At 41.6% G+C, this 13056-nt stretch overlaps 1 protein-coding gene and 3 non-coding genes across 4 annotated transcripts; all 4 read right to left on the reverse strand.

The window, feature by feature from the left end:
- Window positions 1–3294: 3294 nt before the first annotated feature.
- ncl (nucleolin) lies at window positions 3295–12838 on the reverse strand. The gene is made up of 16 exons (XM_050054893.1): window positions 12681–12838; window positions 11561–11662; window positions 11354–11465; window positions 10555–10674; window positions 9923–10165; window positions 9527–9664; window positions 9064–9147; window positions 8761–8884; window positions 8222–8358; window positions 7643–7769; window positions 6297–6433; window positions 5686–5818; window positions 5184–5323; window positions 4783–4909; window positions 4252–4532; window positions 3295–4064 (listed from the first exon to the last, which is right to left on the reverse strand). The coding sequence occupies exons 1-16, from the start codon at window positions 12696–12698 to the stop codon at window positions 4003–4005; spliced, it is 2085 nt and encodes a 694-aa protein (XP_049910850.1). The 5' UTR covers window positions 12699–12838; the 3' UTR covers window positions 3295–4002.
- Window positions 5475–5608, reverse strand: LOC126397336 (small nucleolar RNA SNORA75). Its single transcript, XR_007570646.1, has one exon. It is a non-coding gene; the product is annotated as a small nucleolar RNA SNORA75 (small nucleolar RNA).
- Window positions 7953–8090, reverse strand: LOC126397340 (small nucleolar RNA SNORA57). The gene has a single exon (XR_007570650.1). It is a non-coding gene; the product is annotated as a small nucleolar RNA SNORA57 (small nucleolar RNA).
- LOC126397339 (small nucleolar RNA SNORA57) lies at window positions 10268–10407 on the reverse strand. The gene has a single exon (XR_007570649.1). It is a non-coding gene; the product is annotated as a small nucleolar RNA SNORA57 (small nucleolar RNA).
- Window positions 12839–13056: the final 218 nt, after the last annotated feature.

The raw sequence follows: 13056 nt of genomic DNA on the forward strand, positions 1-13056 counted from the left end.
TCTTCCTCATTAATAAAACCTTTCATTTAAAAACTGCATTTTGTGTTTACTTGTGTTATCTTTGACTAATGTTTAAATTTGTTTGATGATCTGAAACATTTAAGTGTGGAAAACATGCAAAAAAGTAAGAAATCAGGAAGGGGGCAAACACTTTTTCACACCACTGTAACTGAGATCTTAGCAGTCTACTGGAGGCAATATTATGCAAATATTGTAATAGAAGTCTGTCCTCTATTTACTTTGCAAAATACTTTCAAACTCGTAATGCTTCTGTGAGATTCAAATTATGGCAGAAAATGATGTACAAACATGAGCATTTGGTCTCCATCTGTTTTATAATGCTGGAAATAATCAGTGTTTGTATTCAGCAACACAGATTTAAACATGTCCTGTTGTCTAGCACTGATGAAACTAAACAAACAGTATGTTCGTCTCTATCATATTCAAGCAGATAAATTATCATTTGTATGACCACTCAGCATATAATTGTAGTCCCTGGCTCCTCGTATCACACTGGAAAAGAGGCCAAGGCCATGCGACTTGTTGGTACATCCGTGCTATAGGACACTATGCACTTGACAAAGATTCATTGTGAAGAGAACTCTGAGCTGTATACTCCCATTTAAATAGGGTCCTATTTAGATCAGCCACTAAGAAAATGAGATAAAGAATCAGTCACTGTCCTCTCTGCTCTTCACAGAGCCCCATTGACTCAGCATTAAAGCTGTTAAAAATTTGTGGTTTGATATTTACAAGTCTTAAGAGGGTGAAATTGAAATAGCTGAAAGAAGTTTGTGCCTTACATGATCACTCTGAATTATGCAAATAGCTTGTAAACTACTATCTGCTCCCGAGGCTGTAAGAAATAGGGAAAATATGAATAAATAACAGTAGGAAAGCAGTAGAGAATTGTAGCAACATGAAATGGAGCTGAAGTGAAAAACAGCACTCAAAGAGACGACCTCAGATATGGAAAAGAAAGCACAAGGGTCATTCTAGACGGCTGACATAACGCCACAGAGAGAAGTTAGCATGACCTCTGTCACTGTTCAAGGCGGGGGGCAACAAATCTCTAAATGGAGGTATTCAGCAGTGCCATCATCAGTGCCTCCCGCTCAGGCACCTTCAGGAACAAAGGTCCCTGTTCAGCGACCGGGGCCAAGGGATGACAGCATACTGCTGTCCCCTGTCTGGTAGTGTCACTAACAAGAGAGACCTGTCCGGCAGCTCAGGGTCACTGTTAAAGTCACACTACGTCCTGTTTGCTAGTAAGAAATCAGAAATATAAAATGGAGACTGTGCTTACAGATACAGATACTGCACATTGGCACTTCAGGTATACAGACAGCTGCAAGGAGCCAGTTAAAGTTCTTGTATGCCTAAGCATACTTGACAAAGGAAACAATCAGGAAGACATTTCTCGTGCTCACCCTTTCACATTTTCTCCATCCCACTCTCACTACTCCCTCTAATCAGCTGACTATGGGTGTTCACTCCTCTAGTTATCCAATCACACTTTGCCACGATCTCTCAGCCAATCAGGATGCCACTGCAATATTTTAAATCTGCTCTCTCTTCTGCTGATGCCAGCCATCATTTTAGGCAGAATCTTCACACCCTCCTCCACCCCGGTCACCTCCAGCCATCGTATCCAGAGTCCAGGTCAAGCTCTCAAAGACTCATTCCCCTACTCATCATCGGCACTTCTCCATCTCCCTCTCATCTCATCTTCAGCACCTCTACCACCACCAGTGTCTAGACCTCGGGGGGGGGGGTTCCCTATTCGACTATGGATTCATCACCCTCCTTAAATCAAACCATCTCTGCGGGGTCTAGTCTCCAAAGACTTTCCACATCCTTATGAATTCGGTCACGTTAATAAATATTCTTTTACCATAAAAACGTGTCTCTCCTGATTGAAATACAGCTGATGGTGAGTCTGATTTTTAAGGCCAACGACTTAGGCTTGTCGATCAGTACCAGAGATCATTTTCAAGTTGTATAGCTCTCAGCCAAGTCTAAAAGGCAACACATCGCTATACAAGTGATGTAGTTCAGTTTCTAAAGCCTCTCAACGTTAATTAAGTAAGGTTAAGGAGGTTGTTGGGTTGGTGCAGGGAGCAGTAAGACCTGGCATTAGGGGAGTGTCTCTGGGACGCCAGAGATCACTCTCTAGCCTCCTGGATGTGTCGTGGGACCAACTAGACGAAACACTGGTGAAAGGAGGTTCCCACCTGATGACTCCAAAGACGTGTTCACTGCTCATTGGTCTGTATAGTTAAGCCTTGCCATAGTATCTTATCATAGGTTATTCACTGAGCACTCATCCTTTATCTAGGGCACAAATTTCTTGTTTATTTGAAAATGTCCATGAGCCCCTTGCATGTTTTTGGAGTGCCATAACTTCGAGGGGAATTTAGGTAAGAGACTATTGTCTTTGCCCAGTTTCGCTGCTAGTTGTAGGATTTGAATCGGCAAAGTCCCTCTAACAAATGTTTGTCAACATGATGAAACATCACTTGCAAAGACAGTTCCAATTTACACAACACTGACCATTGTCTGAGTAGTCATTGCACGAAAAGGCTACTTGACGGACACTGCCACCTTGTGGGGAAAAAAAGGCTCATCATCAGTAAATCATTTGCAAATGATAGTAATGCAGAATTTTAATGAACAACAAAGGTAGTAGCTTGTGTTTAACTTTGACATTGTTGCCCACAGACCCAATTATTTCAGGATTTAGATTAATTGGTTTTTAAGGCTCTGACCACCCACACAGGCTATCTGGCTGATTGGACTATTGCGCAGCACTGTGTGGGTGAATAGACTGCAACTGACTGTCAGCTTCCTGAATCTCCTGTTAGCAGTGTTGCATCTGGTAAGGCAGAAGTATTACCCCTTTATCAGTAGATGGAGGGCATCAAAGCTCCAGCCCACCTTCAACTTGAGCAGCGGTCTAATCAGCCAGAATAACCTAAAAAGAAAATGTGGGTGTTCAGAGCTTTTAAATAATCTGTCCTTTCCCATTTATGTCAGATGGGTTGGACAGGACTATGAACACCTTCCAACATAATGCAATACAATTCAACAGCACCGTAATTACTAGAGTCAAATGGACAACTGACAGTCTCGACACTGAATGCTTCAAGCTTCACAAAGGTAGGATTTATTGCAGGGATGTTGCATTGCATTGCATTAGACGGGGTTAGCTGTATTAAGTAAAGGCAGCAACTTTCATGTTCAATAGTATTCACTGTGGATACTTATCCAACATGGGTGCAATGAGGACAGACATTTAAAAATCACCACCTACAAGGTTTTATTTAATCACGTGAAAATCTTAAGATTCTCAGATGGGAAAAAATTAGTCAATGCACTACAAATATTTTATGTTACATAGATAAGAGGTCTTTTATCCTCTGACTCAGACACTGACTGCGCCCCACCAAAAACATGACAAAAAACACATTTGCCATTATCTTAACACCCGACTCCTGAGCACTGACTCAAATCTTCTATGAAAATATGCTTTGCACATTACAGTAAAACGTGGCACCTAAAGCAAACTAAATGACCAACAAAATAAAAACAAACATGGATACAAGTGTATTTTTTTGTTTTTTTACAAAAGGTAAAATGAAATCATACAAACTGTTTAAATTTACACAATGTATCTGACAAGGACAAACGTATTTTTCACAGCAAACTTGTTTGCCAGACCCGTTCCATTTAACTCCTTCGGAAAAGCAAGTTAGCTAATGAGGGCGAGAGGTGCAGGTTTGCGTTTGGGACATTCAGTACTCGCACAAAGCACTTGAGCTGAGAAGGTCAAAAGTTCCATTCTGGCACAGAAGGGTGGGGGAAGGATTGAGGGGGTCTAAATAAAGGGCTAAAATGCCCATTAACAGTTAAATATATATCAATGACGCTTTCTGGAATGTCCAAAAGCTCTGAAAACTGATGAAACCAGAGTCCATTCAAAAAGTAAAATAGACTAAGGGTTTAGTCATCAAACTTGATTTTCTTCCCCTGGGGTTTGCCGAATCCGCCGCCACCTCTTCCACCTAAAATGAGAACAAAGGCAACTTCGTTAGCTGGGCAGCATCTTAAAACGTGATCCAATCCAAGCAAAAAGATTATGAAAGCAATACAACTTCAGATTACTTTTTCAACAACTTAATGTTAGCAGCTGAGGAGATATTAGCTGATGGCTTTACCCTGTGAGCAAACAACAAATTTGATTTGCCTTACCTCCAAAGCCACCACGGCCACGTCCTCCTCCACGGGGGCCTCCTCTTCCCCTGCCGCCGCCGCCACCCCGACCGCCGAAGCCACCTCCGAAACCGCCGCGACCTCCACGGCCACCACCACGGCCGCCAAATCCACCACCACCTCGGCCTCCGCGGAAGCCGCCGTCACCCTTGGGCTTGGCGTAGTCCAGGGTCACCTTGCTGCCATCGATCTCACCATCTTCCATGGCCTCCTTGGCGGCCTTGCAGTCTTCCTCGCTGTGGAAGTCCACAAAGCCAAAGCTGCGGGGGAAGGCAGAGGGGAAGAGTTTAGTTATTTCACTTAAGGTGGAAACTAAATGAATTTAGTCACCTTCCAACATTGCTAAGATGTTAACATTAAATAAAAAGTGATTTCACGGTAAGGCAGCTCCCTGTTTAACTGGGAGTTTGCTCTACTTCTCATGCAAATCCATACACTGTCACTTCTGGACAGAGCTGTGCTCATAAGAGTAAACAGCCAGAGGGAATATTTACAACTCTACAAACTTACCCTTTTGATGACCCTGTTTCTCTGTCTGTAACTATCCTGGCTGCTGAGGCACCCTCGAATGCATCCTTGAGTGTCTGGTCTGTTGTGTCCTCAGAGAGACCCTTGACAAAGAGGGTTTTTGTTGGACCTGGTGGGAAAGAAAAGCAATTACTAAAGCTGCAGTTTTTATGGCTCATTTAGATTTTATCCACTAAATGATCCTCATCTAACGAATTAATAAATTAACAAGGTGAGGCTACATGCACAGACCAGATCAGGACTTGACTATCTTATTTCATCACAGAGTTTCTGTTGATTCAAGTTTTCATCACATCTGGCCATGATGACAAACTAGCTACATCTGCAGCTCTAAGTCAATTGAGATCCAAGCGCAGACGCATCAGTTAAGTTAGAGGACTTACCCGAGTTTCCCCTGCCACCATCTCTGCCACTGTTCTGGCTGTACTCCAGTCGGATTGACCGGCCTTCAATTTCTGTGTTGTTGAGGTTTTCCAAAGCATCCTTAGCATCCTCTGTGCTCTCAAACTCTACAAAAGCAAAACTAAAGAAAGAAGCACAACATTAGCAACCATGGTTTAGTAGTATAACTTAAAGTTAACTCTTGTACATCACAATAGGTGTTAAAATAGGATTTTTCCCCCTCTCAAAAACTTGCCAGTGTAAAATCCCTTTAAGACCATTTAGACATTTCTATTTGTTGCACAGCAGACATAGGCAACGCCCTTATGCAAGTAGGGTGAGCCTGTTCTAACTGTACATTGGCTCTGCTTCTCGTGCGAATCCATGCATAATCATGGGTAAGATTAAGAGGAGCTCATGAGAAGGTGCAGCAGTTTCAAGTGTATTGCTGGAGTTTAGAGGCTGAAAATCAGAAAATCCTCCGTGGACCCATCAGATACTCACCCTTTAGGTCTGCCGTCTCTCTGTGGAATCCTGATGGAGACAGCTTTCTCGAATGTGGATTGCAGGGCGTCCTCTGTGGCACTGAAGGCGAGATTATTCACCACCAGTGTTTTACAGGCTGCTCCTGCTCCTCCTGTACAGGGACAGAGGGAAGAAAGGAGAACGGTGAGATGACTACAAAGATGGAGAGGCACTCAATCTCCAGGAGTTATAAGCTGCATTTGCATGGCCACATTAAGATGCAGCTTCTCCCTTTCAATTAGAATGCACAGCCCTCAAAACATGCAAATACATGAATTAGATAAGAGCTTTATTATCTTAGATTAAATAATCAATTTATTCAATCCATTTATTTGTCTGATCAAACTGCACTGTCACCACTACAATAAGAGGTGCTGAGCAGCGCCCAAGTATAAATTTAGCTTCCTTATCAACCTCTTTAAGTCACCCACACCTCAGTCATGCCCTGCTTCTGATACTCTAAACATGCTGCTGTAATCACAGAGCAGCTACCTAGTGCATACTACTATAACTACCACTTAACTACAATCCCATACAGCTCAAATACCCATGCTAGTTTCATAGCTTTATAAAACATGCAAGGAGCTTACCTCCTCCCATAGCCCCTTTTTGGCTCTTGTCACCAACGTAGTCAACCATGATGGACCTGCCCTGTACATCAGCTCCCTGAGCCTCCTCCAGCATCTTATCTGCTTCAGCCTCAGTTTTGAACTCGATATAGGCAATGCTGTCAAAAGGAGAGAAGAGATTACTTTTCTACACTAGGGCTAGTATACTGCCAACCAAACTGCTGGTCAACTGTATATGAATGGCAGGTTTGAGTAATGGAAACATATCCAGAAACCTGTACACTAACAAAAAAAAAAAAAAAAAAAATTGTGCTACATTATTAAAGTTAAGCAAAAACAAAACACAGGTTCGGGGAGAAATATGTATTAAACACAGCAACATTTGTCATTTAACATATTTCCTACACATTTATTCATATGAAATTTACAAGAGACATTGGTATTAACTCAATAAAACTACACTGATAAAATCTTGACATTTCAATCCATTAAAAAATGTATGTGCAATTAAGTGGAGTTACACAGGAAAAGTACTGAACACAAATGGACATGTATTGAATAATTGGTGGAGAAGCTTTTGTTTGCAACACCAGCTTTTGAGGTGCTTCCTGTACTTAGAAATCAATCTCTCAGAGTCTCTCAGAGATGGGATTTTGGTTCAATCTTTTAGAATCTGTTGCCATCAACCAAGAGAAGATGAGACGCGGGTGGAACTTCCAGCAAGGACAATGATGCAAAACATATTGCCAAGACGACTGTCAACTGGCCCCACAGAAGAAAACAAAAAGGTGTTTAAATGGTCCAGTCTATCACCAGACTTAAACCTAAAAGTACATTTGTGGAAGAAACTGAAGATTCACAAGCTGGTACCCAAGAGTCTAGATTTCAAGTTTGCCTGAGTGGAAGAATGAATGAAAATCCTATTTGAACACCGTTAAAGATTAATTTCCTCATACAGAAAGCATCTCAAAAACTGGCCTTGCATACAAAAGTGTCTTCACCAAGAAAAAAATACATTATGTGTGTTCAATATTTTTTCCTGTGTCATTTCACTTTATTGCACTTAAATTTTATTGATTGAAACGTTCAGATTTTTTTTTAGAGTAGTTTTGAGTTAATACCAATGTCTGCTGTAAATTTAAATGAAGAGCTGCATTGGAAATATGTTGACGAAAAAAAATCTTCACGTTGAATCCTTATTTCCCTTGATTTAAGTCGATTTCCAATACTGTTTAGGATTGTTATCCAAGGTTAGCTTGTGGGAATCACATTGAGCTTTCTTGTGTTCCTTAAATAGTCATCCTAGCGACATCTGAACATAGAAAATAAGCTAACAACTACTTCTATTAGAGGCGGATTGGTCTTACCCTCTGTTTGAACCGTTCTGGCCAAGAGGTACCCTGACGTCAACTGCATCTTCAAAGATTTCTTTCAGGTCATCTGCTGTTGCAGAAAACGGAAGGTTCTTCACAAAGAGTGTCCGTGCATCCCTCTCTGTGAGACAAAGTCAGTGTCAGTTTTGGGGTAGTGGGACTTAACTTTTTCAGTCTTCAGAGACATTTTACACTGAAAAAGTACTGGTTCATCTTGACAAAATACATACAAGAATAATAATGTTCAAGTATAAAAGCAAAAATCTGCCGAGGCAAACTCTCCCATAAGAGCCACACAACTGAAGAATGTCACAGCGATTGAGGATAGAACCGGCAGACGATAACACACACCGGTACCGAAGACATAGCGCTGCATTTTCTCTTCCTCCGTACATTACACACACAAGTACTGAACAAACATATGCATGTCAAGAAATGGAGGTGTGTGGCAATTTTCTTAAAATGGAAAGTAGAAATATTTACATAGCCAAATTTGGCTGCCTGGAAACAACCCGATTTTATCTTTCCTTTACATTCACAGGAACCATATGGATGCTTTTTTCCCCTTTTCACCTTTCTTGCCCTCCTGTGAGCTGTCTTTGCTTCGGGCCTTGTCCAACTTCAGCTCCTGACCCATGACCTTCTTGCCATTGAGCTCCAGTGCCTTCTGCATGTCCTCTTCAGATGCAAAGTCCACATAACCAAATCTCCTGTTGAGGCAAGTCATGCAAGGTCAGTTAGACATTCCTGCTTAAGACAGGAAAGAGCCAAAAGAACTTGCCTAAAGTCATGTTTCTAAAACAATATACTGAGTTGCAGCTACAGGTCAGTTTAACTTTTTGGGGGGATTCATTGTTAAGTCTGCAATATAAAACAATGTTTAACAACTGTAAAAGAGCACAAGGTAACTAACAATTGCCTTAAAGTGTTACCAGATAAATCAACTCTCTGGATCCAGCCATCTTAGATGACATCCAGTGGTAGTAGCCATATTGGCGAAAACCCTGAGTTTACGTATTTCACAAACACACATCTCTGTGAAATACAAACAAGAACTGAATGACTGTATTTGCAAAACGGGGGCTTAGATGATTTTTCAAACGTTTGCTTACTTGGAACCACCCAGCCGGACATCAGAAACCTCAAGACTGTTCTTTGAGAAGAATTTCCTCAGGGCTTCTTTGATTTCTTCAAAGTCTTTGTTGGCGTTCAAGTTTCCAACAAACAGACAGAACCCTGGTGAAAGAGGAGGTACATTTCAATTAACTCATTGTGGTGCAAAATTTTAAAATGTATTCATTATACCTGAGAGATTCAGAATAATAAAGGTGACATCACACATCAGTATTAAGTCCCTTATTATCATCATGAAGTAGGTTGGAATGTGATTGATGGGGTCAGTGGATAATTCATACCTTCACCATCTGATTTTGCTTTCTTGGCAGGTGGTGTGTCCTTCTTGCCTTCTGCCTTCCTCTTTGCAGGAGTAACTGGGACTTCTGTAGAGACAGGAGTTGCAAAATCTTAAATTCAGACATTTATTGAGCCAAAACAGAGGAAGAAATTCTGGATCAGGCGTATCGTGTTAAACTTAACTACAGGCTGCACTAAATCTAAAACATGTTTCAGTTGCACGTTCATGGCATGTCAATGCTGCATTATGTGCCTGTTTCCATTTGCCTTCATCAATACAGCAATCGTTTCACCTCAGCTTGTCTGCAAAGCTTTTCATATATGGTCCGAAACTTTACTTTTTTTAAATTTAAAATTTAAATGAAAACTTAATGTACTGTTACACAAATAATACTGTGGAGTGACACGTCCACTGAAAGTTTTAGCAGGTGAACGGCAGTAAATTTTTCCATCACCAAAACTCACCATCTTCCTCCTCATCGTCGTCATCTTCATCGTCATCATCATCGTCGTCCTCCTCTTCAGACTCTTCCTTGGCCTTGACCATGCCTGCTTTCTTTGCCTTTGCTGGCGCAGGAGTGGTGTCCATCTCCTCCTCAGAGTCTACAGAACCACATTCATTATTGTTAGAAATTATATTTAAGTCACTGTGACCAACTTCAAACCACTGATGATCATTAACTCGTATCAGATCAATAAAAAAAAGGTGACATCACACAAAATCAGTATTAAGTCCCTTGTTGATCATCATATACTCTCCTGTGACTGCAGCTGACAAGTAAGCCACTGCACACTGACTCAGTATCACCAATGCTAAAGATGCTCTCAAAATAAAAGAATTAATCAAAGGTTTGCTCTAACCATCATCATCATCATCGTCGTCGTCGTCAGACTCCTCTTTGGCAGCCTTTTTGGCAGCTGGTTTAGCAGGAGCAGCCTTAGCAGCAGCCTTCTTGGGAGGTGGAGCCTCTTCTTCTGAGTCATCTTCTTCATCATCATCATCGTCTTCATCAGAGGCCTCCTTTGCAGGTTTAGCCTTCACTGGGGCCTTGGCAGCAGGTTTAGCTGCCTTCTTGGGTGGTGGGGCCTCTTCTTCAGACTCATCTGTACACAACACACACATGAGAATCATTAATTTCAGCAGACTGAATGCATGGAAGTTGATTTTAGGAAAATCTGCAGACTTTCACACTCCACTGAAAGCAAGAATGTAACAGCGATTGAGGATAGAACCAGTGGACGATTAAATACACACTGGCACCGAAGACATAGCACTGCATTTTCTTTTCCTCCGTACATTACACACATGAGTACTAAACAACCACATGCATGCCAAGAAATGGAGGGTGTGTGACAATTTTCCTAAAGTGGTGAGTTAGTATGACTTAGAAATGTAATTCTATGACCAACTGTTACAAATAATTTAAAGTGGAATAAACCAGTTTTACAAAAAAACCAACAACAAAAATCGTGTCATCTGCTGTAGGTCCTACCATCATCATCGTCATCATCATCTGACTCCTCTGCCTTTGCGGGAGCAGCCTTGGCTGGTGTAGCTTTAGCCTTTGCGGGGGTCTTTTTTGGTGGGGGAGCCTCCTCTTCAGACTCCTCCTCTGTAGGTTCATTGACAAACACAAAACCTTATCACACAATGTTATACTCAATTTAACATGACGTAAGATGAACTCCCAATTTGTGGTTGAGCATGAATGTGTCAACATGTGTTATCTGACCTGACCCAATATCCAGCGTACAAAAGGTTGGAATATCAGATCAAACTCAAGGTGTTGACCTCACTGTGTGGAACTAATTAGGATGTTTTCTTTCCATGTGTACTACTTGAGGTTGTAGCTAAACCCCATTTTAAAAATGGTGATAGCAGCAAACAGTCTTAATATTCATAAAGGATTTATGATATCTAAGTAGTGTTTAACAAATACGTCAGAAAATTTACTTCCTGTGTACCCATCATGTCTCACTAATGCCTAATCCATCAGATAAAGTCAAAATCAGTGCCTCACTATTTCCCCACACATCTGGATGGCCCATCCAAATAGGTTGATTTGCAAATTTTGTTTCTTTTTATCTTAGTGTCCTTAGACTAGGAAACAGCAATCCTTATTACAAGCCAACTCTCGGATGTTATGCCATTTTCAGCTAAAACGTTCAGAGTGCTTCACAAGAGTGTAAGTTTTATTACCAAAACTGATACCAATTGGCTTTATGACTAGTTTTGTACACTGTTTTACCTTGCATTCAATTAATTTGGACTTGTCAAATGTCATTGCTTACCAGAATCATCATCGTCTTCATCTTCACTGTCTGCTTTCTTGGCGGCAGCACCATTCTTAACTGGGGCTGCTTTTGCTGGTGTGGCTTTCTTTACCACTTTGGGTGGGGGAGCCTGGAATTTAAAAAACAAACAATTAAAATCTTAATTAATTTAAACATCTAAAATATCCTATGGTACTTTAAAACAATAAGAAACTCAGACTGTACCTCCTCTTCCTCATCACTGCTGTCCTCTTCACTGGATTCCTCCTCCACTTCTTTGGGGGGTGGAGGGGCTTTTTTCTTTTGAGTTACTTGCTTGTTTGCTGCCTGTAAAAAGTAAGATAAAATGCAAATGTAAAAACTCCCGCTGTTCAAAGCACACGTTTACCTACACGATCCCCCCGTGGTTTATGGATTCCGGGTTTACCGGCAATGGGGCTAACAGCACGAGGTGCTTCAAATTTCACACCAAAACCCCCCACCTCCACCAAAACTGATTTAATCATTGTTGCAATGATTTCCTCTAGTTAAACGCGAGTCAGTTGAAGCGATAGCCGTCAGCCTGGGCGGTAATGTGGTTCCTCGGTTTGTACCTCGTGTGTCGATCCGAGCAGGCGCACAACCCACGTGGAGCTCAGGAGGTCGGGCTGTTAGCATGTTGGCTAATTTTACCGTCTGCAGACGGGCTTTTAAACGCATGCTATAACAGTTAGCTGCATGAGGAACGGCAAGAAACTGATTCAATATGTTAACGACATGGTATAAGTGTTAAACACGGTGAATTATAATTAGTATGCCGCCAACTCGGTGTAAATCAGATTCGTCTCTGCACTCGGACTGATATATACCGGGCTAATGCTAACAATTACCGAACGGTACATGTTAGCTAACGTAGCATACATAAATATCGCTTCTTCCAATTATTCTCTAATTAACTGTAGTATTAATAGGCAAGCGTGTGTGACCTGCCACTTAATCCATTTTCTATTCATCTCTAAACCCCATGCTTAACATCGAGAACGCGCATGAATGCCATCTTGAGTAGTCGGTAAGCGTTAGCGGGCCGAAAAACCACCAGCAAGGCACAAACATGGCCGACAAGACGAAACGTTACGTTTTCAATATCACCATTTTTCTCGACTACGTAGCCTTTTGCAGCCACTGTGTAATTAATAAAATTAATGAATTAGCAGTGAGATAACGAACACACATTTTCCCCTGGTGTCAGTTCCCTTTTTTCACACAAATGCAGCAACTTCTTCGCAAAGGCCTCATGCGTAAACACCGATTTCTCTCACATACGCACACACATTAAAACAGTAAAATGGATGCCGTATGCTCTTACCTTTGCTAACTTCACCATGGTGCTGCTGTGTGTTTCTGTGAAACACAACGAACTGGACGTTTAGGAAACAACTAACGAAATAGCTAACACAAACACGTGCCTCTGCCTACTCGGTGGGACATTGGACAGGAAAGACAGATAAGTGGAAGCCGCGCTCGTTACTCTCTTGCTCTGCGCGTCCACGCCGACACGCCCACATGACTGCTTCCACCAATCACAAGTTGGAACATATGCATCGTGCCCGCGCGTCGCCTACATACACTAAGCCATGAGAGAAGTAGGGAAGAAGATTTTGTTACTTAAAGGTACCTAAAAAATAATACATGAAATGATAAATGATTGCTGTTGAATGTGTTATTCACGAAGATTCAGTCAG

This window comes from Epinephelus moara, chromosome 10, assembly GCF_006386435.1.
Source record: "Epinephelus moara isolate mb chromosome 10, YSFRI_EMoa_1.0, whole genome shotgun sequence".
Lineage (NCBI taxonomy): Eukaryota > Metazoa > Chordata > Actinopteri > Perciformes > Serranidae > Epinephelus > Epinephelus moara.